This window comes from Ahaetulla prasina, chromosome 8 (assembly GCF_028640845.1).
Source record: "Ahaetulla prasina isolate Xishuangbanna chromosome 8, ASM2864084v1, whole genome shotgun sequence".
NCBI lineage: Eukaryota > Metazoa > Chordata > Lepidosauria > Squamata > Colubridae > Ahaetulla > Ahaetulla prasina.
In genome coordinates, this window is record NC_080546.1 from 12,648,358 (window position 1) to 12,671,709 (window position 23,352).

General features: G+C 49.2%; 1 protein-coding gene across 4 annotated transcripts; it reads left to right on the forward strand.

Annotated features, from left to right (window-relative positions):
* The first annotated feature begins 274 nt into the window (after positions 1-274).
* PRDM8 (PR/SET domain 8) lies at positions 275-16,465 on the forward strand. Of its 4 annotated transcripts, none has more exons than XM_058192831.1 (4): positions 275-910; positions 5,075-5,295; positions 7,764-7,995; positions 12,839-16,465. In XM_058192831.1, exons 2-4 carry the CDS (start codon positions 5,077-5,079, stop codon positions 14,359-14,361), a joined length of 1,974 nt encoding a protein of 657 aa, XP_058048814.1. In that variant the 5' UTR covers positions 275-910; positions 5,075-5,076; the 3' UTR covers positions 14,362-16,465. The 4 variants fall into 4 exon arrangements, with proteins under 4 accessions (XP_058048814.1, XP_058048813.1, XP_058048816.1 ...); XM_058192830.1 differs by having other exon boundaries at positions 275-536; XM_058192833.1 differs by lacking the exon at positions 275-910 and adding an exon at positions 927-1,863.
* Positions 16,466-23,352: the final 6,887 nt, after the last annotated feature.

Below are 23,352 nucleotides of genomic sequence, written 5' to 3' on the forward strand. Positions count from 1 at the left end.
GGCGAATTCTGGGCCGGCGACAAAACCGGGGCGCCCGGCCGGCAGGCAGGCAGTGCAAGGGGCCCATCTGCCCACGTCCCGCGGCCTCCCCCCCATCCCCGTTCCCTCCCCGCCTGCCAGCTCTCGTGCGCCCAGCCGAGCTGAGCCGAGCCGCGCTCCCACCGCCTCTTTCCCCGCGGCCATGGAAGAGCTCTGATACAATAAGGCCCGGGAGCTTTTCTCTTTTGCACGACCCCCGCCCTCCGCCCCCCCAAGAAAGAAAGAAAAAGAAAAAGAAAAAGAAAGAAAGAAAGAAAGAAAGAAAGAAAGAAAGAAAGAAAGAAAGAAAGAAAGAAAGAAAGAAAGAAAGAAAAAGAAAATCGAGGACTTCTACGCCTTCCTCTCTTCTCTCTTCTTTTTTTTTTTGACTACTTTCTGCTGGGGATTGAGACGTATTGATATTTTCTCTAAATATTTATATATATATAGATATATATAGATATATATTTCCCCCGCCGTCCCTTGCCTTTAGGATTATAATCCCGATCGTTTTCCCGGTAAGTAAAGACGGTTTGCAGCCGCACCAGAGCAAAATAACCGTTCTGATTGTTTCTCCTTTCCTCTCGCGGTTCCCACCACCCCTCGACCGCTCCTTTTCACCCTGTATCCTGGCACCCCAAAAGGAAGGAAGGAAAGAAGGAAAGGAAAGAAAGAAAGAAAAAAGGAAAGAAAAGGAATGAAAGAAAGAAAAAGAAGGAAGGAAGGAAGGAAGGGAAAGAAAGAGAAAGAAAGAAAGAAAGAAAGAAAGAAAGAAAGAAAGAAAGAAAGAAAGAAAGAAAGAAAGAAAGAAAGAAAGAAAGAAAACGGCTGGTGTATCAGAGAGAAAGATTCCTGGCCAGACAGATCCGTACAAAAGCCGGAGGGAAGTGGGGTATTTATATGGATAAAACCAGGAATGAATGAATGACTTTGAATAGCCAGTTTAATTGTTGGTTTGAATTTTCCTCTTCTTTTTTCCTTTTTCTCTTCTGCCCGTCTTCTTTTTAAGCTTAAAAAAAAAAAAAAAGGTCGGAGCGCCCAGGAAAAAAAGATTGCGGATGGTTGATCGGGTGCAGAGGAAGAAGGAAGGCTATTTGGATGGGGGGGCGGCGGAGTGAGAGGGCGGCTTGAGGTCCTGGGAGATTTCAGAAACAGAAATTGGCAGCAGAAGACCAGAAGAGAGTCTCTCTCTCTCTCTCTCTCTCTCTCTCTCCCCCCCCCTCCGTCTCTCCCCCTTTCTTTCTCTTTCCTTCTCTCTCTTTTTCTCTTTCCTTTCTCTTTCTCTTTCCCTTCCTCTCTTTCCTTTCTCTTTTTTTCTTTCGTTTTCCTTCTCTCTCTTCACTTCTCTCTCTCTCTCCTCTCTTCCTTTCCCTTTCAATCTCTCTCTCTCTCTCTCTCTCTTTGAGTTGCGCCCACCGCCTTCTCGGCTGAAGGATGACACCAACGGCATTCTTCGGTAGGATTATCCGGCACCCTTGGTTTCCCCCTCGGCTGCCGCCTCGGCGTCACGCGGCGACCTCCAGCGTCCTTCTTCTAAAAGGGGAAGCCAGGAGCCAGGGAGGGTGTTTAGGTTGTGCGTGTGTGGACGGGCCTCGAGAGTGGTGCACGGCGGGGAATCCTTCCTTCCCACGCCGCTCGTTTAAAGCAGGCGGAAAGACGGCGATCTATTCCGCCGGTCGATTTATTTCCGACCGCTTGGTTTTCGTTTCTTTTCTAGGGTAAACGCGATTCTTCCTCCGTTACCGCCAGCTAAGGTTCCCCCAAAAAAAGTCGCGGCGACTTTCCACTTTTGAAAGCTCCGATCTATTGTAACTCTTAAGAGGTGTCTTGCATCGGATGCGGCCGGTTGGTTTAATTAAATTTAATTTATTTTAATTAATTAATTAATTTTTGGGGGTGTGGGGGGGATAGTATTCCCTTCCCCCAAATCTTCCGCGTTTAACAAGCCTGACTCCAGAAAAGATAAAGAGACTTTAACCGTTTGGGAAACCATTTTCGTCTCAACAAATTGCCGGGTTTGTTTTTTTCCCCTTTCGATTAATTGCCGGGACCATTTGTCCTTTCCAAGCCGCCGATTCGGGCTAATAGTTTATAAAGCCTCGACTGGCCCGATCCTGACGCGTTGCTTTAACCCAGGGAGAAAAAGCGGAAGGTTCAAGTTCTGACGGCTTAATCATCCGGAGTTTAGAAAAGTTTGCCTTTTTTTTTTTTTTTTTCGCCGCTGCTCCCCGAGTAGCCAACGCTTGTTTGAAGGGGCAAAGAAGCCGGTTCCCCTGGCTTTCTTTGCCCGGCATGCACGGAGAAAGCCGACTTTCTGGAGGCCCCTCCGGAAGAGCCCCGGCTCTTCCTCTTTCCCACTTGGGTGGGCCTCGGGTGGGTAAGATTTACCAGCTGAGGTCCTGGAGGGAAAAAAAAAAAAGGCCGCTTGCAATGGCTAATTAAATTTCCCTGCACCAAGCGATCACCAGGGAGGGAGGGAGGACAGGAACGGGGGGCGGGGAGAGGGAAGGGAGGTGAAATTAATGCGAGAAGAGGGGGGAAAACGATTACAAGGATGAGTCGGAGAGAATCGCTTTATTTACTGTTCCGTTTGGCTGCTGCTATATTATGATGGTTAATCTTCCATTCGATTCACAGTCGGTTCGATTCACTGGTAAAAACGTTAACAGCTCAAGTCCTAACCAAGGACCGAAGAGCTGTGAAGGTAACGTCTGAGTACATAGGCAGTTCCGAGTAAGGTGTTTGCTTGTTTGTTTTGCAAAGTCGGGATATTCAAGACCGATAAGTTCAAAATTTCCATGTATCTAGGCAGCCCTTTGGGTATTGCTCCAAGGGCTCCTATTATTATTGGTACGACCATTGATTTCCCCCCCCCTTCGTAGTCATTCAACTTCAATCTGCAAATCGCGATATTTTGATGGTTGTTTTTTCTAGCTGTTTTTCTTCAATTCCTGCATCACCGGGTGTTGCAATATCAATGCACCAGACTGTTTTCTTTTCCACAATAGTGATGTTAGGTGTCTTGTGGCCAGATGTATTATTATTATTATTATTATTATTATTATTATTATTATTATTATTATTATTATTATCATCATCATCATCATCATCATCATCATCATCATCATCACAGTCAGCCAGATGTTTAGACAGGGTTTGGCATTTTTATCTACCTATCGAGTCCTTACCAAGGACCTGGGATAAGTAGATGTGGATGTTTGATTGTTATTATTATTGTTGCTGTTGTTGTTATCATCCCCATCATCATTATCATCATTACAGATGCCGCTGTTATTATTACCAAGTTGATGGTATCAAACGACGGGTTTGAAACCAAGTTCTTGGCGCTATTAGGTTTCTTCACGCCCGGTTCATTTAGCACCGAATGTCCGACTCTGGTTCTAGTCAGCTGCCGGTTTTGTCTTGCCTGCATCCCGCGTAAAAGACGGAAATGGGGGATGCGCCCGCCTCCCATAAATAAGCGTGTCGTGGTAAGAAATAATTACCTCTGCTCGCTGCTTTTAATTAAAGTCTCCCAGGGAAACTGCTGGATTATGGTAATGAGCCGACATACGTTCCCTCTTGTCGGCTTCCGTGAAAGGTTAGCTGACATCAAATCAGCAACATTGACAAGGCGCTCGAAATCCATTTGTGCGCCCGACCCGTCCGTCACCAGCCCAGCATGGGGCGGGGAAGGAAGGAAGGAAGGAAGGAAGGAAGGAAGGAAGGAAGGAAGGAAGGAAGGAAGGAAGGAAGGAAGGAAGGAAGGAGAGATAAGAAGAAGAAAGCGAGGGAGGGAGAAAGGTTAGGAAAGGAGGAGGGAGAGAGGTTAGAAAGGGAAGGATAGGAAGGAAGGAAGGTTATGAAAAGAGAAATAAGAGAGCGAGGGAAGGAGAAAGGTTAGGAAAGGAGGGAGGGAGGTTAGAAAGGAAAGGATAGGAAGAAAGGATAGGAAGGAAGGATAGGAAGGAAGGAAGGAGGGAGGGAGGGAGGGAGGGAGGAAGAAAGGACGGAAGGAAGGTTAGGAAAAGTGAGAAGAAGAAGAATGCGAGGGAGGGAGAAAGGTTAGGATAGGAAGAAGGAAGGGAGGGAGATTAGAAAGAAAAAGATAGGAAAGAAGGAAGGAAGAAGAAAGAAAGGACGGAGGGAAGGTTAGGAAAAGAGAGATAAGAAGAAGAGAGCGAGGGAGGGAGAAACGTTAGGAAAGGAAGGAGGGAGGGAGGGAAGTTAGGAAGGAAGGAAGGCAGGCCGGCCAGCCCAGGCGGGAGCGCAAAGCCTGGAACTAAGCGTCGGAGCTGGAGGAGCGAAGGAGATTTTTCCCAGAAGTTCCCAACTGGCAATAGGGCAAGTAGGAATGATGGAAGCCACCCTTCTGCTCCGCCGCACCGAATCCCCACCCCCAAGGACGGGACAGAGCGAAGAGGAAAAACCCACGGAGAGATTTCCTTGGGCCCTCTCGTCTCGTTCTTGGCTCCGGGCGCAACTTTGGTCGGAAAGCCTCGCTTTTTCCCTCCTTCGCTCCTTTTCTGCGGTGTTGAATTTCTCGGGTTCTTCTAAGAAACCACGGAAGCGGTTGCGCCGGAGGTTTGAGAGCTACCGGTTGGGATCTCGGGCTGCGCTGCCGTCGACGGTGTGTCTGAGCCAAAAATGCCGGCTTTAAAGTTTTCCCACCTAGGAGCGGCTCGGAGGAGAGAGAGGAGGCTGCCGCGGGTCTTGCGCGGGTCTTGAGAGAAGGGAAAAACAGTCCCCACTCCACGTCCGAGCGGTTTTTGGGGGAGAGGGGGGGCAGGAAGTTAGGAAAAGTAGGTCGCGGGTCTTCCACCATGATCTCTCCACCGAGTTGGGGGGTCTCTTTTTCCAGGAAGGTTTTAAGTTAACTTTGGGGGAGAAAGCGCTCGTTTTTGCTGTTATTCAATCCAGGGTACTGGATTCAGGTGATGGGGAGGTTCCTTTTTGGGGAAGGGTCCCTAAAAGTCAAAGGGACCAGCGGGGTTGGTTTCAGAGCGGTGCCCTGACAACCGTCCTCTTCTTTCCCCCACCCCCTCCCCATTTCCAGCCATGGACGAAAGCGGGGTAGCCCGGAGCATCTGGGATGGAGACGCCAAAGCCGTCCAGCAGTGCCTGACGGACATTTTCACCAGCGTCTACACCACCTGCGACATCCCGGAGAACGCCATCTTCGGCCCCTGCGTGCTCAGCCACACCTCGCTCTACGACAGCATCGCTTTTGTCGCGCTCAAGTCCACGGACAAGAGGACCGTCCCCTATATATTCCGGGTAAGGGGGGGGGCAAGCAAAGTGGGTGGGTGGGTGGGAGGAAAGGGGAGGGGGAGTACAGAGTGAAGCCAAATCCTCCCTCGGTCGGCCCGGAAAGCTTTTGAATTACGCAGGGCTGGAATATCGAGGCGAAATCGATCCCTTTCCCGTGGCCACAAAACGACCCTGATGGCCAGAAAAGCAGCCTGGCCGCATTGGAGGGAGGCTATACTGGGAACTCTCGCCTGCTAGGGCCGGCCCTGCTTTTCTCCGCTGAATCGGTTCAGCGAGCGGGCAGGAAAGAAGCGACCACAGGTCAAGTGAAGAAGGTGTAGGAAAGCCATTCAGACGACCAAGCGAAGCATTTGGTTGACGCTCGTCTGCTTTGAGAACCCAGCCCGTTTGCTTTAGTTCCAGATTAGATTAGATTAGATTAGATTAGATTAGAATAGATTAGAATAGAATAGAATAGAATAGAATAGAATAGAATAGAATAGAATAGAATAGAATAGAATAGCCCATATAAAATAAAACTTAATTGTAAAAGGAGAGAGAGAGAGAAGAGGAGGAGGAGGAGGAGGAGGAGGAGGAGGAGGAGGAGGAGGAGGAGGAGGAGGAGGAGGAGGAGGAGGAGGAGGAGGAGAAATAGAATAGAATAGAATAGAATAGAATAGGAATTATTTATTGGCCAAGTGTGATTGGACACACAAGGAATTTGCCTTCGGTGCATAAACTCTCAGTGTACATAAAAAGACAAGATACATTCGTCAAGAATCATAAGGTACAACACTTCGCGATAGTCATAGGGTACAAATAAGCTATCAAATCATACTAGGAAACCATCCATGCGTGATGTGAGGTAGTGAGAAGGCAGCAAACGGGTTCGTTCGAGACCCTGCTGCTAGCTTCCAAAGCAGACCCGTTGTCGGAGTTGCCCGCTTCCCCGAAAAAAGAGAGGAAGGGCCAGAGAAGAATGGAAACCTCGCGTTTAGCTCCTTCGCGCTTAAAGCGCAAAAGTGTCGCAGAAGGAGCAGGAGATGCCCTGGTGACTGTTCCAGCTCTTTCCCCCACTCACCCAAAAAAAACACACCCCAGCCTTTGTTCCTCTGCAGGGTTTAGAAACTGGGGTGTGTGGGGGGGAGAAAGAGGCCGGGTCTCGTTGCCTTCAGCTCCAGACGCCACCCGCCGTCGGAGACTTCAAAAGCGTCGCATCCGTTCCGGAGGCGTTGGAAATCCGGCGGCGCTTGGTCTCTTCTCAGCGGCTCCTTCTTTCTTGCTCGCCCGTTTGACCCGTCCAACCGGCCCCCGTCGGCCCGGGAAAAAAAACACGTGCAAGTGTGAATCCGGGTGTTGCGGGGTTCGCAGGGCGCCCACAAACTGGGACTGGCGGCCCAAATGAACTCGCACCCCCGGCTCTTGCTGCCTTTTAAAGGTTTCCCCGCTGGCCTTCCCCCTTCTGCTTGGCTCCGGAGAATCGATCCGGCAGCTCAAGGTAAGATTTGGGGGAAGGCGGAGACGAGGCCCACCGTCCAATGACGCCGTTAATTGAAACGAATAAAAAGCAGTTTTTTTTCCCTCCGTTGTTTTTTGTTTTAATTTACTGGGGCTTTAGTTTCTCGAGCCGCTGAAAGAAAATCTAGAACCGGGTATAGAGAAATCCCTAACAATGCTGCGCTAAATATCTCTGAGTCGTTGGGAAGCTCCAAGGACCGGGAGGGAAATATTCAAAACGGCAACCGGCCACAGGTGATTCTGAGTTACGACGCCTGGGCTTTTTCGGCTACTTTTAGGGGGCTGGCTTGACTTCCTTGGCTTGGCTTAGTTCCTCTCCTGTCCGGGGATCTCCCAACCATCCCGTATATCTCTCCTCCGCTGGAACGTGACACCATCCCACCGAAAAAAAACCCAAAAACAGATGTGGTTCAGGGGTGAAATCCAGCAGGTTCTGACAGGTTCTGGAGAACCGGTGGCGGAAATTTTGAGCAGTTCAGAGAACCAGCAAATATCACCTCTGGCTGGCCCCAAAGTGGGGTAGGAATGGAGATTTTGCAGTATCCTTCGCCCAGGAATTGGGAGGGAATAGGGATTTTGCAGTGTTCCTTCCCCCAGGAGTGGGGAGGGAATGGAGATTTTGCAGCATTCCTTCCCCCAGGAGTGGGGTGGGAGTGGAGATTTTGCAGCATTCCTTCCCCCAGGAGTGAGGAGGGAATGAAGATTTCCTTCCCCCAGGAGTGGGGAGGGAATGGGGATTTTGCAGTATCCTTCCCCTGCCACGCCTACCAAGCCACGCCCACTAAGCCATACCATGTCCAAATCACGCCCACAGAATCTGTAGTAAAAAAAAATTGGATTTCACCACTAGTGTGTTTTCAAACACAAAGCTGGCTGAGGAACTCTGGGAGTTGTAGTCCACAAGTCTTAAAGGTCGGAGAGCCTTGCAAGTCTACTCAAGCTCCGCCGCTTCTCCCTTCTCTCCCCCCTCCCTTTAGGTGGATACTTCGGCGGCCAACGGCTCCTCCGAAGGCCTGATGTGGCTTCGCTTGGTCCAGTCGGCTCGGGACAAAGAGGAGCAAAACCTGGAGGCCTACATCAAGAACGGACAGTTGTTTTACCGCTCCCTGCGGAGGATTGCCAAAGACGAGGAGTTGTTGGTGTGGTACGGGAAGGACCTGACCGAGCTGTTGCTGCTGAGCCCTGCGAGGTCCCAGGGCAAGATGAAGGGTAATAATACTAATACTAATAATAATAATAATAATTACAAAAACAACAACAGAGTTGGAAGGGACCTTGGAGGTCTTCTAGTCCAACCCGCTGCTTAGGCAGGAAACCCCTACACCACTTCAGACAAATTGTTATCCAACATCTTAAAAACTTCCAGTGTTGGAGCATTCACAACTTCTGGAGGCAAGTTGTTCCACTGATTAATTGTTCCAACTGTCAGGAAATTTCTCCTGGGTTCTAAGTTGCTTCTCTCCTTGATCAGTTTCCACCCATTGCTTCTTGTTCTAAGTGATGTAAGTGATGACAAGTCTTAGGAGGGAGTGGGAGGGACGGTGGTGTCTCCCACCCAGAGCGTTTCCCCGGAGGTCTTTAGATCCGGGCGTCCCAACGGATTTAAGACCAAAGCCAGAGGAGGAGAGATCAATTTCCTTCTGGAAACTGCAGCTTTGCCAATCGAGAGTGGCAAACCAGCCGGTTAACCGAATATCCCAGATTGTGAAAAAGCCCACATTGATGCTTCATTATGATAATCCACAGCATCCCGTTTGAAAAGGTTGGGAAGACCCCGGATTAGCTGTAAAGCTGCAATCTGTTAGGATTATTTGAATACTCAGGAGTTGGGGAAAGCCTGCCCCTCCTCCCAAATTCCAAGGGATCCACTCGCGAGGATAGGATCCACTGCAGAAGCAAATCATCTTTTTCTCTACCGTTCGATCTTGCCCCACTGGGGGGGAGGGTGTCTTTTGGTCCCTCGGGCTGAGGATTTAGGTTTTTTTTAGCCCTTCTCAGTTCAGAGAGATGCCCATTCCCTCCCCATCCTTTTTTTTTTATTATTATTTACATTTATATCCCGCCCTTCTCCGAAGACTCAGGGCGGCTTACAGTATGTAAGGCAATAGTCTCATTCTATTTGTATATTTACAAAGTCAATTTATTGCCCCCCCAACAATCTGGGTCCTCATTTTACCTACCTTATAAAGGATGGAAGGCTGAGTCAACCTTGGACCTGGTGGGACTTGAACCTGCAGTAATTGCAGGCAGCTGTGTTTTAACAACAGGCTTCTTACAGCCTGAGCCACACCGCGGCCCTTCCAATAGGCAACGCGACAGTTTGCTTATTACTAGGATCAAGAGGCTCTGTGCTATCCAGCAAGACACAGGACCAGCGGTGAAATCCAGCAGGTTCTGACAGGTTTTTTGTATTTTTTTAATTTGCATTTATATCCCGCCCTTCTCCGAAGACTCAGGGCGGCTTACATTGTGTTAAGCAATAGTCTTCATCCATTTGTATATTATATACAAAGTCAACTTTTATTGCCCCCAACAATCTGGGTCCTCATTTTACCTACCTTATAAAGGATGGAAGGCTGTCAACCTTGGGCCTGGTGGGACTTGAACCTGCAGTAATTGCAAGCAGCTGTGTTAATAACAGACTGTCTTAGCGGTCTGAGCCACCAGAGGCCCCAGGTTCTGGAGAAACTGGTAGCGGAAAGTTTGAGTAGTTTGGAGAACCAGCAAATACCACCTCTGGCTGGCCCCAGAGTGGGGAGGGAATGGAGATTTTGCAATATCCTTCCCCAGGATGGGGAGGGAATGGGGATTTTGCAGTATCTTTCTCCCAAGAGTGGGGTGAGAATGGGGATTTTGCAGCATCCTTCCCCTGGAGTGGGGAGGGAATGGGGATTTTGCAGTATCCTTCCCCCAAGAGTGAGGTGGGAATGGAGATTTTGCAGTATCCTTCCCCCAAGAGTGGGGAGGGAATGGGGATTTTGCAATATCCTTCCCCTCCCACACTCACCAAGCCACGCCCACAGAACCAGTAGTAAAACAAATTTGGATTTCTCCACTGCGCGGAGTTGGGGGGCGGTATTAGTAGAGCTTTATAAATCCTTAGTAAGACCACACCTGGAATACTGCATCCAGTTTTGGTCACCACAATACAAAAAATGATGGTGGGATTTTGGGAAAAAATGCAAAAGAGGAGCAACTAAGATGATTAAAGGCCTGGAGATGTAAGCATATGAAGAACGGTTGCAGGATTTGGGCTTAGTTAAGCTTAGGGAAAAGAAGGAGTAGAGGGAACATGATAGCAATATTCTAGTATTTGAGAGGCTGCCACAAAGAAGAGAAGGGGGTCAACGTATTCTCCAAAGCAGCAGAAGGCAAGATGAGAAACAACGGATGGAAACTAATCAAGGAGAGAAGCGACCTGGAATTGAGGAGAAACTTCCTAACAGTGAGGACAATTAACCAATGGACCAGCTTTGCCTTCAGAAGTTTTAGGTGCTCCACCATCGGAGGTTTTTAAGAAAAGACTGGCAAACCATCTCTCTGAAATGGTCTCCTGCTTGAGTAGAGGGTTGGACTAGAAAACCTCCAAGGTTCCTTCCAGCTCTATTCTGATTACATATGTACACTTCACTGAGTTTTAAAACCCACCCCGTTTGGTGTTGTTTGCTGCCTGGGCTGCATTGACAAATAATTCCCAGTTAGCCTACTTTTTGGTGTGACCTGTTCTATCGAATCAAGAAATTAACCAGAGATGCTGAAGAAGCTTCTTGGATGAGAAGTGAAAGGTCTTCAAAAAACAAAACAAAACCCCAGAAAGTTGGTGTGGTGGGGAAGCAGTTTTGGGATAACCCAAGATGGATTCACCGCAGCATACTGACCCACACAAACAAAAACACGCATGCGCACACACTCACCACAAGCCAACACTGACACTAGACACGTTTAGCACGAAAGAGAAGTTGCTGGGTCTTCAAGCCGCCTGCTTGAACAATTGATAAATATAATGCATGGGCTGTCAAAAAAAAAGGAGAGGGAGGGGGGAGAGAGAGAGAGAAAGAAAGAGAATCTGGTCCTCAGGGTTGAAATTACAGTCGCTTGTGTGTCTGTGTTGATATGGAAAGTCAAATTTTATTCTGCTCCTGCTTTATGGGGCTGGGGAGTGGTTAACTACACCCTCTTCATCTCATCAGGCAAAGTATCCTTTGTCTAGTACCTTGCCAATGATCTAGCACAATATTTCTTAACCTCGGCAGCTTTAAGATGGGTGGGGGGGGACTTCAATTCCCAGAATTCCCCAGCCAGCATTTCTTAACCTCCTAGTGGCTTTTAAGATGACCAGAATCACCAAGTCAGCAGCATGCAGGCTGGGAAATTCTGGGAGCGGAAGTCCACCTATCTGAAAACTGGTGGAAGTTGAGAAATGCTGTTCTAGAGACCCATCAGGACAGGGGTCTCCAACCTTGGCAACTTTCAGCCTGGAGGACTTCAACTCCCAGAATCTGAAGTTGAAGTCCGCCAAGGCTTAAAGTAGCCCAAGGTTGGAGACCCTCTGCTACAGAATATTCCGACAGCTGCTTCTCTGAGTATCTTCCTGGCGTCCTCTTCATTAGATTTATGGGTGCATCTAGGTCCTAGGATGAAAGTGACAGGTTGGTGGTACCTAGCGGTTGCTCACCTAGAATGTGAAGAACTTAACAGCTCATGGTCAGCCATGGGAAACACGTTACTGGGTGCTTTTTACAAGTCCTTTTCGGCCATGAACTTGCCTGCAGGTTTCAGTGGCCAAGTTCATTAACCTCAAAGGGTTGCCAGGTTGATCTAGTAGTTAAGACGCCAGGCTAGAAAGCAAGCGACCGTGGTCCTGCCTTAGCCATGAAAGCCAGCTGGGTGATCTCGGGCCAGCCCCCCTCCCTCCCTCTCTGTCTCTCTCCCTCTCCCCCTCCCTTCCTCCCTCTCTCTGTCCCTCCCTCCCTCTCTCTCTGTCTCTTTCTCTCTCTCTCTCCCTCTCTCTCATCCCACTTCCTCCCTTTCTCCTTCTCTCTCTCCTGCTCTTCCTCCCTCTTTCTCCTTCTCTTTCTCCCTCTGTCTCTCCCTCTCCCTCCCTTCCTCCCTCTCTCTGTCCCTCCCTCTCTCTGTCTCTTTCTCTGTCTCTCTCCCTCTCTCTCATCCCACTTCCTCCCTTTCTCCTTCTCTCTCTCCTGCTCTTCCTCCCTCTTTCTCCTTCTCTTTCTCCCTCTCTGTCTCCCCCCTCTCCCTCTCTTCCTCCTCCTCTCTGTCTCTCTCCCTCTCCCTCCCTCTCTCTCCCCACCCCACCTCACAGAGGTTGTTGTTGTTTTTGTTCTGAGGAGATATACTCAGTGCCTTATTTGTACACATAATAAAGGTGGGTTGTAAATAATCAAATCAAAATGGGATTTGGAACCCCAGGAGAAAGTGTACTTTACATTTTCAGGGGCAGAAATAACCTCACTTTTTCTTCTTCTTTATGAGCAGTGAACGTAGCAGGTTGTGCTGTTTCTCCTATTCGCTGCCTTGAGCTCCCGAAAGAAATATGGCAAATAAATATAATAAATGCTAAACTCTGCATGAAATAGAAGCACCCTATGGGGTGGTGTATGGGTAAATCTGGCCACTGTGGTTAGTAAATTGTGAGTCATCATTTACTGTTTGGGCCCAGAATGTTATGGCTCAGAACTCGGTTGTGATTTACCTTCCATGAACCAAGCCAGCATTTTTGGTTGCCATTCTGCACAGCTTATATTTAGTGGGACTGAAAGAGATGCGTTAAGGAGAATAGTGCCCACTATGCCAGGGGGCTTGGACTCTCTCTATTAGATCAGAACGGATAAACACAATTGTAATGGTGTCTATTCTCAGTTAGCTTTATGGATTTTAAAAGAAGTTTTAGCAGTGGATTCCCATTGGTGAACCATCAGTGGGGTTCAATCTTCCCTCTCGAGGTTTTCCTTGCATCTGACAACTTGATCAGTTCGACTGGCTCAACAGGTGACCAACAGCCTCTCTCTCTCTTCTCTTTTCTCTCCCGCCCTAGCTTCGTCTCCGCACACCTGCCTGGACTGCGGCCAGCGTTTCCAATTCGAGTTCCCCTACGTGGCGCACCTGCGGTTCCGCTGCCCCAAGAGGTTGCCCGGGGCGGACAGCAGCCCAGCCGAGGACCCCAGCCCTAAAAACAGCAGCCCCAAGGAGCACGAAGGCGCCGGCAAGTTCCACGGCAAACAGGTCGGGGGTCAGCCCCAGATCCAGCCCCCCACCCACCGCCACCACTACCACTGCGGCCCGGATAGCAACGGCGGCGTGACCAAGCCGTCCACGGATTTCCACAACTTGGCCAGAGAGCTGGAGAACTCGCGACCCAGCAACGGCAGCGGGTCTCCCCCCGGGAGCCGGGAGCAGCCGGCGTCCAGCCTCGACGGCCACGCCAGCCCCGGAGCCAAAGCTAAACGGAAATACTCCGGAGGTGACACGCTGGCCGAAGAGCGAGGTTCGTCGGGGGCCCGGGGGCGCTTGGAGAGGCCGATCCCTTCGTCGCCCAAGGAGGACCTGGTCTGCACCCCGCAGCAGCAATACCGGCCGGCGGGGAGTTACTACGGCTTGGACGACGCCAGCCGCCTCTACCGGCCGCCCAGCCCGGACACCGGCGACGCCAAGAGAAGCGCCTTCGTGGAGGTGAAGAAAGCCTCGCGCGGCGTGGAGAACGGAGCCGGAGGGGACGAGGAGAAAGAGCGCGGATCCCCAGCAGGAGGCGGCGGAGGCGCCTCCTCCGCCGCGGACAAGCCTAACCCTCTCCCCTCGCTGCTGGGCGGCCGCTCCGGAGGAAGCGCCTTCTCCACCGTGCCCTCCTCGCAGCCCTCCGGCGGCGCGGTCAACCCCGAGGAGCGCAAGAGCGCTTTCTCGCAGCCGGCGCGCTCCACTTTCTCGGCGCAGCTAGTGCTGGGACAGAAGCTGAGCGCTCTGGTGGAAGGAGGAGGAGGAGGAGGAGGTGTTGGTGTTGGTGGTGGAGGAGGAGGCGGCTGCCACCCGGGCGCAGAAGGAGCCGCGCGTCTTTACGCATCGGAGCCACTCAAGCTGTCCGGTGCGTCTGGAGAGCTTGGCAACGGGGCAGCTGCGCCTGGAAGCACAGGAGGAGGAGGAGGAGGCGAAGGAGCCGGCGGAGGGGTCGGGCCCGGAGGAGGAGGAGGTGGTGGTCTGCCCAAGCAAAGCCCCTTCCTCTACGCCACCACTTTCTGGCCCAAGAGCTCGGCGGCGGCCGGGGCCGCTGCGGCTGCTGCGGCGGCCGCGGGCCCCCTCCAGCTCCAGCTGCCTTCGGCCCTGACGCTGCTGCCGCCCTCCTTCACCTCGCTCTGCCTGCCGGCTCAGAACTGGTGCGCCAAGTGCAACGCCTCTTTCCGCATGACGTCCGACCTGGTGTACCACATGCGCTCCCACCACAAGAAGGAGTACGCGCTGGAGCCGCTGGTGAAGAGGCGGCGGGAGGAGAAGCTCAAGTGCCCCATTTGCAACGAGTCCTTCCGCGAGCGCCACCACCTCTCGCGGCACATGACGTCGCACAACTGAATCCACAACCACCCAGACCCGGCGCTGCTGCGCTTGCACCCGGGATCCCCCCACACACGCACCCATCCCATACACGCAGACGCGCCGCCGGCCCTTCGCTTCTGCAGCTGGCACCTTTGCTCTTTATGCAAGGATTGCGGGGCGTGGATGGCGTGGAGTTTGTTTGGTTTGTTTGTTTTTTGCAAGGCGTGGACTCAAGGACGGTGGATCCCAGAGGGAGGAGGAGATCGTGGCTTATTAAAATGTGTGGTGTAAAGCAAGGGTGTCTCCAACCTTGGCAACTTTTAAGACTTGCGGACTTCAACTCTCACAAGTCTTTAAAGTTGCCAAGGATGGAGACCCCAGGTGTAAAGGCGCCCAAAGAGTTGGAGGGAAGGAGAGTGTGTAAGTAGAGAGATGCAAAGAATGCGACATGCTTGCAGGGCCTTGTGGGAGGTGTGCATGCTCCCAGGCGTGTAAAAAAAAAATTAATAATAATACAAAGCACGGTTATAAGTACAAAAAAAAAAAATACAATGTCAGCAAAAGAGACCATGGTGGTGGGATCATTTAATTCTGAGCCGTCTTATCGGTGCATTTCTGGAATGACAAAACAAAAACCCTTACATGTTAGCGGTTGCAAAAGTCTTTGATTTTTAGGAATACTCCATCCATCTTTTCAATCTGGCCAGTGGATGACGGGAGGGGGGGGGTTGAAAAGAAAAACGTTGGCATGTCACTGCTTCTAAATTGCATTTTGGAGCACCCATAAAGAATGAGTGGCCGGAGGCCATATACCCATATAGCAAGAGGGCCCAACGCTGGGCTTGTGCAACAAGTTAATCCTGGCTTGTTTGTGTTTTAGTTTATAAATTGCAATTGGCAGAAGTCAGCGCCTCGCTAAACCACGGTATGCAAACCACAAGGGGGCAGCTCATACAACGCCGGAATCTACAAACAATGTTGGCTTGTTGTGCTACAGGAACATAGAGAATACCTTGTCTAAACTGGGATTTCTAGCTTTGGGCTAAGTTGAAATGTGGCTGGTTACAGTGGTTTATTGCAGGGGTCTCCAGCCTTGGCAACTTTAAGACTTGTGGACTTCAATTCCCAGAGTCCACAGGTCTTAAAGTTGCCAAGGTTGGAGACCCCTGGTTTATTGTACGTTTACATGTTTATGTAAACTCAGCCAGGATAGTTTGTAACCTTGCATGAATTCACTCAAGGATGGCTTCAAGAAACCAGGATGTACAACGGAATGAACCTAGTCTAGAGTTTCCTTTCTCTGTAACAAAATGGGCAGATTCTGGGACTATTTGTTTGGGTATCTCATGCAGCTGCATTTTTTTGGCCTCCTTGGCTATTAAAAAAAAATGCATTGAGTGGAAAAATCTTCCAAAGCCCCATTCAGGTGTCATTTTGGTCTCCCTAAACTCATGGAAAAATGACTTTGTTCATTAGATGCGCTGCTCCCGTGGAACAGAAATTGTAGGACATTACCAAGCCAACCCCATAGATATTTGGGGCGGGGGAGTTGTGGTGAGGTTTCCAGTGCTATCTTAGGAATATGCACATCAGCCTATGGAAATAAATAAGCATATTTCTCTTTTAATGCAAAGAATGTGACCCCCGCTACTGGTTTCCTTACATAAATCGAGGCAATGATAAATGAGGAAAGGGAGTGAATAGGTAGAAAGAGGTACGCTTATGAACCGAGCTTTGAAGCTTTACTCCCTGTAAGTGAAAACATAAGGAGGTTAGTAGAGTTAGAATCTAAAACCACCTACTTGTGAGTAATCCATAAGTAACCCTTTCAACAGCTGGCAGTTGTGCTGTGCTGTGCTGGAGCACAGCAGAGCATAAAACAGGTTTTTGCAGCTAGAAAATACTTCCACAGTCTGCATTTATGCTTTTCCCAAGAGCCCCCACCCAAGTTTGAAATGAAACTTTGTACATGCTTGGTGTCTAATGGAGATTTCTCAGTCATCCAGGTCATGGTTGTCCCAAAGGTGCTTTTTGGCAACTGAACTTTCTGGGTTTTTCTTTTGAAGACGTTTTGCTTCTCATCCAAGAAGCTTCTTCAGCTCTGACTGGATGGTGGGGGTCAGGAACCGAAGAAGCTTCTTGGATGAGAAGCGAAACGTCTTCAAAAAAAAATAATACCAGAAAGTCCAGGTGCCTCTTAACAAAAAAAGCACCTTTGGGATGATTTGTCCATGTTTACTTTGAGGATGGGGATCGAAGTAAACCTGTGCAGCCCCAGGTTTTCATGTCTGTTTCCAACTGCAGTCATTCTGAGTTTTGAAAGCTTTTAAATGTATTTTGGGCATTGAGGACGGCCACAAAAAGCAGAGCATCCAAAAACCACTCTTGAAATTTTTTTTATGCCTGTGTATATGTTTACTTTGCAAATAGTAATAGTAATGATAATAACAGAGAGAGCGGCTGGGTGGGTTGGACCTCTCCCCTTTTGTTTCAAATGCACGCATTTTCACTTTCCCCTCCCAAAAAAAACAACAAAAAAAGTAAATAACTTTTAAAAGTACATTTTTAAAATGTCATATATTGCAACATATTGATGCATTTGTCATAACGTTTCTACTTAAATTATTAAGCACTTATGGTTTAGCTGTAATAACTATATGTAAGGGTAAAAATTTATTTTAGATATAAAGCAAAATTTAAAAAAAAAAATAAGGAAAATGGATGCAAAGCTTTTCTGCGTTATTTGATGAGGTGTTTGGTTTTGTTTTTTTCCCTGCAAAAAATAATAGTAATAAAATCCAGAAAAACTTGAATTCATTTTATGTTCCCTACTGGGGAAAGTGCATGTTTCACATGGAAAAAAAGAAGAAAAAAAAGATTAAGGACTTTGGTGCAAAATGTCTTAAGTTCTGTAAATAGGGACTCTTCTTTTAATACAGTACAAAGTGTAATTTTGTGCCAGTGAGATGAAGTCTGAATAGCTACGTGTTTCTTTTTTCCGCTCTTTCCCTTCCTCCGTTTTCTTTTCTCCCCTCGAAAGGAAAAAAAAAAAAGAGAGAGAGATGAAAACTTTATAGTTTATCTGGGTATGTTGGATGCTTTGACAATAAATGAGTTTATTTTCTTGCAAAGCAGTCGCGTGTGGCCCAGGATTTATTTAGGAAAAACCAAAAATGGTGATGGGGGGCGGGGGGGAGACGGACAATGATTTATTTCCTCAGAAACAGGGGATGGGAATTTGTCTTATGGAGATTCTCCATCATCCGGGTTATCCCAAAAATTGGGGGGGGGGGAGAGTTTCCTCCCCGCCCCTTTTCCGAAGGCAACTGGACTTTCTTGTTTTTCTTTCTGAAGATGTTTCGCTTCCCATCCCGAGACGCTTGGAAGGAACCGGAAGAAGCTTCTCGGGATGAGAAGCGAAACGTCCTCAAGGAAAAAAACAAAGAAGTCCAGTTGCCTTTTGAAAAAAAAAAATCTTTAGGAGAAGGAACTGTTTCAGAGAATAACCAGCCAGCAACGGATCTCAGAGCCTTTACCTGCCAAGGAAGGACCCCAAAGTCAGTGGTAAAATCCATTTTTTTTACTACCGGTACCGTGGGCGTGGCTTGGTGGGCGTAGCAGGGGAAGGGTACTGCAAAATCTCCATTTCCACCCCACTCCTGGGGGAAGGATATTGCAAAATCTCTATTCCCACCCCACTCTGGGGCCAACCAGAGGTGGTATTTTTGCTGGTTCTCCGAACGGCTCAAAATTTCCGCTACTGGTTCTCCAGAACCTGTCGGAACCTGCTGGATTTCACCCCTGCCCAAAGTACCGCATTAAATAGATTCCTGCAAAGGCGTTTTCGGCCTTGGACAGTAAGGAATCTGACCAGTGGTGGGATTCAGCCAGTTCCCACCACTTCGGGAGAACCGGTTGTTAACTTTCTGAGCAGTTTGGTGAACTGGTTGTTGGAAGAAATCATTAGGGCAGAGAACCGGTTGTTAAATTATTTGAATCCCACCACTGGATCTGACTAGTGTGGGGGGGGATTCCTTCGTTCGATTCCTTGGGCGATCCTGCCGGAAGTAGTGCAAAGATTCCCCGCTCCTCTTGGATTCTTTCCGACGTCCAGTCCTGGAACTCATCCCCGCCCCACTGAGTCGCATCCAGACAAATCGCTTAGATTTCCCCGACCGTTTGAAGGGCAAAACCAACCGAGCAGGCTTAACCACAGATCCGACATTCTGCTGCCTGGAATGGGGGGAAGTTTTGAATTCAGGGATTCACTGATTTACGGGGAAAGAGGATTTTTCTCTCTCTTTCTGACAGTGAGAACAATCAACCCATGGAGCAGAAGTTGCCTTCGGAAGTTGCGGGAGTTTCACCACTGGAGGCTTTCAAGAAGAGGACTGGAACTGCCGTCTGTCAGAAATGGTGCTTGGGCGGGGGTGTCCAAACTTGGCAAGACTTCAACTCCCAGAATTCCTCGGCCAGCAAAGCTGGGAGTTGAAGTCCACAAGTCTTAAAGTTATCAGGTTTGGACATCCCTGGCGTAGGGTCTCCTTCCTGGGCGGGGAGGCGGGGTTGGTCTAGATGACCTACAAGGTCCCTTCCAACTCTTGTTAATCTGTATCTGGAAGGAGGAGAAGGAGGAGGGAACTCTTCTTTACAAGATAGGTCATTCAGGTTTTTTTTGTTTTTTGGGGAATTTATCCCAACTATTTATCCCTAAATAGTGCGCTGCGCTCACACCCAGAAGCTAAATTCCAAGGCGCCCCTGACTGGGAATTCGAGCAGGCGATCCTAAAAGGCATCAGAACGGGACGCTAGTCAGCCTGGGTGGTTTTGCGCCTTTGAAAAAGCTCCGGATGGGGGCATTTCCCCTCCACCCCCAAGTTTAGGTTTGTGCCAAAGCAGGTCGTTGGAGACCCTCCCTCCCTCCCCCCACCCCAGTTCATTGGACTTTCCATCCTTCCGAAGCAGAGGATCGGGGTGGGGTGGGGTGCTTGCGAGGGCGAGGAAGGGCGCCCGGGGGAGGCTTCCAAGATGACCAAGAGAACCGGGGTGCCTTCTAAGGATGGGGAAAAAATCTCCGCTGGCCGTTTTTTTTTTGGGGGGGGTGCATTTAGGAGCGCAGGGCTGTTGCTACTGCGCTATCTGAAAGCGTAATCGGACTCTAAACTCATCCCAGCCTGGAAGAAAAATGGGTCATCATGAATACCACCAACGGAGTTGCGCGGGTTTTAATCTTCGCGGTAGGAGCCTAGCCTTGCGCGGTGGGCGCGACCTCCGTTTGGAGCCTTTGCCTGCTGCCACCGGGTTTCAGCTGCCCAAACGGGCGACGAAGTGAAATCCGGGCCAGATCGACAAAGCGAATGGATTAGAAACTGGAGTTTTCGGTCTTTGTGTTGACATGGGAGTGGGAAATCTAAGCCTCCGCCCTAACTGGGACGTAGGCGAGAGAAAGGCGCGCCGTCCACAACTACAACAGCAACAACAGTCAATTGCAAAAGGCAGCTTTCCTCCGAATGGCTTACATCCTGCGGGCGGTACCTTTAACACCATCACCATACGACAACACCTGCCTAACTAAACCCAGGACCTTGGGAAGGACTCGACAGGTGGATGGAAGGACCAGATCCGGCTTGAACATCTGGCTGACAGTGCCCGGCCCATCGTAACAAATGAAAAGTGCCGTGTATTCATTTGCAACAAAAAAGCGGTTCGGCTACGATTGTGAATTCTACGGACTGGAATCTCACCGGGTGGGAATCTCATATTTTCACCCCAAATAGTCACCAGATGATCATGGGCTTTTCGGTGCAGGATCTGCTCTCTCGTTTTGTCTTAAACGGTGCAAACAGGATCCCATCCAGGGCCCCCTGGAATTTAGATTTCCCTGAAATGTTGCCAGGTATGAGCGCAAAGCACTAATTGAGAGATAAATACCAACTGCACTTAGACTTATATACCACTTCACAGTCCTTTACAGCCTTCTCTCTAAGAGATTTACAGAGTCAGCTATTGTCCCCAACAATCTGGGTCCTCCTTTTACCCACCTCTGAAGGATGGAAGGCTGAGACAACCTTGAGCAGGTCGGGATCGAACTGCTGACAGTGGGCAGAGTCAACCTGCAATACTGCATTCTAACCACTGCGTGCCCCCCCCCAGCAAATAATTGGGATACATTCCAAAAAAAGTGAATGGCCTGCCTTGTAAGGAAGGAGAGGTTCCTCCTCCTCTTCCTCTTCTCCTTTACTCTGTAACAGTGGTGAAATCCAATTTTTTACTACCGGTTCTGTGGGTGTGGCTTCGTGGGCATGGCATGGCATGGCTTAGGTGAAGGATACTGCAAAATCCCCATTTCCTCCCAATCAGCTGGGACTCAGGAGGCAGAGAATAAAAGGGGGAGGGGCCAGTCAGAGGTGGTATTTACTGGTATTTCAGAACCTGCTGAAACCCACCTCTCCTCTGTAATCAGTCTTGGATTCAACCACCCCCACCCCCCATTTCGCACCAGCATCAGAGGTGGGTTTCAGCAGGTTCTGAACAGTTCTGGAGAACCGGTAGCAGAAATTTTGAGTAGTTCGGAGAACTGATAGTAAAAATTATGACAGGCCCCGCCCCCATCTATTCTCTGCCTCCGGAGTCCCAGCTGATCAGGAGGAAATGGGGATTTTGTAGTAACCTTTCCCTGGATTAGAGAGGGAATGGAATTTTTACAGTATCCTTCTCCTGCCTCGCCCACCAAGCCATGCCACGCCCACCAAACCACGCCCACAGAACCGGTAGTAAAAAAAATTTGAAACCCACCACTGATCGGCACAGAAGGGCCGGCCTGCCAGAGTGGTCCAACGGGGCTATTTGGATTGACAGACAATTCGCTTCAATCGGAAACTGGAATCTTCCTGCTAGCGAAAAAAAAAAAACACCGCGTGGCCGGGTCTCCACTTCTGGTCTCATCTGTTTAAAAAACAGCAACGCCTCTCCCCGTCCTTTTTATAAAGCAACTGCGCGTTAAAAGATTTTTTGGAAAAATGGCAGTTTCTATCCAATAAGCCTCTTGGGACCTCAAAAAGCAAGGCGCTCCGGTGGGAGCCCAGATCACAACACCCGTCCTCAGTTAAAGGGACGTGAGAAGAAGCAGCAACACACGGAGAACAACAGCAGCAGCCTGCGTGCTACGAAAGAGAGCCGTATAGCCGCACCGTAGCTATACGGCAGCCTCGTAAGAGTTTTCGGCACCCGTAAGAGTTTTCTGGTTCTCTTTGCTGCCATCTGGTGGCCGAGAAGAGGATCTTAATAGCAGTTTTTCGTCCGTTCGCTCGGTCTTTGTGCCTAGATGCATCTGGGGTGCGGGTCAGTTCCTAGTGGGGTGCGAGCAGTTTAACACGGCCAGGACCCCTGTACCCGCAGGTTGCGGATGGAGGGGTACCCCACCCTTGCGTTTATAGGTTTTACCTATAGGTTTATAGGTCATTGGTTTTAACCTGGGCATAACCGAGCTCAACTCTTTGTGTTGTAAATGTTGTACCTTGATGAACGTATCTTTTCTTTTATGTACACTGAGAGCATATGCACCAAGACAAATTCCTTGTGTGTCCAATCACACTTGGCCAATAAAAATTCTATTCTATTCTATTATAGCGGAGGCACCTGGACGATTCACGCGTTTAATCAAGTGACGTCGGAAAAAGCAAACGCCAGGGATGTGAACACGCAGAGAATTGCGCAAGGAGCGGGGGGGGGGGGCGGCTTCTGATGGAAACGGATTCGGAGGGTGAACGTGTGCAAGAGGATTTTAGTGTTGCCCGCGTGCTACATGGTACCACCACAAATTTATCCTTAAAGCACGGCTTGCTCACACACGTGCTAAAACCACGGTGTTATCTGAAGCCAACCAGAAATGGTAACCTACTCAGGCTTGCGCCAAAACCGTAGCACGTTTCTCCCTGCTGGGGAAGTTTGATTTACGCATATTTCTTGTGGGGTGTCATCCCCATTGACTTGAACGGGACTTGTTTCTGGATCAATAGAGTCATAGGGCGGTAGTCCTATGCGAGGGAATGTTTCGGAAAGGGTATAATTTACTCCTGAGTAAATCATGCTTGGAATTGGGTTCTAGATCAGGGGTCTCCAACCTTGCCAACTTGACGACTTGTGGACTTCAACTCCCAGAATTCCTCAGCCACCATGCGCTGGCTGAGGAATTCTGGCAGTTGAAGTCCACAAGTCGTCAAATTGCAAAGGTTCTAATGCGGACTAAGACTCATTGAACTCTTTGAGATTTATGACCCCACAGACTAATTTGGGAATTTCCCCAAATTTCACTGGCAGCTAAAACTGCAAGCGCGAACGGGGTTTTTATTTCTGGAAGCAATCTTTCCTTATTACACCATTTGTAATTTTGTCATTTAAGTGTATGGGAGACGTCCGGTTGGTCAGTCCGTTATCTAATTCAGAAATAAATGCCACTGGTCTCCGGGGAATTTGACCCAAAGTCAAGGACTATAAACATTGCAGCCTTTATTCTCTTAAGAAGAAAATGCCAACTCTGGTTTTTTTTAATATATATATATATCAGTTTTTTGGGATGATCTGGATTCAAACCAGAACACTGGATTAGGGACGCGATAGCACCGCCACAAATAGAATTACTGGGTCTCCTGCTTGAGCAGGGGGGTTGGACTAGATGATCTATAAGGTCCCTTCCAACTCTGTTAATCTGGGTTGTGGAAATCCGGACGACTCCCTAGTTCGCTCTTGATCCGGCTTTTTGCAGGCTGCCTCTGCTAGCCCTAACCACGATAGGCTTATTTGAGCAAGCCATCTAAATCCATGGGTTCTGACGATACACGGAACCTTAAGCCAGGTGCAGAGCCCGACTGGCACAAAGTTTTCTGAGCCAAAATCGGACTGGGTCGCATCTGGTTGGGTCTCCTCCAAATCGCTTTAAAGAATTGCAGGGAGCATTTTTTCTACAAGGTAAAGGATGTGCGGATTGGGCAAGCTAAGGACATTTCTTCCTATCCTAATTTAAGTTGG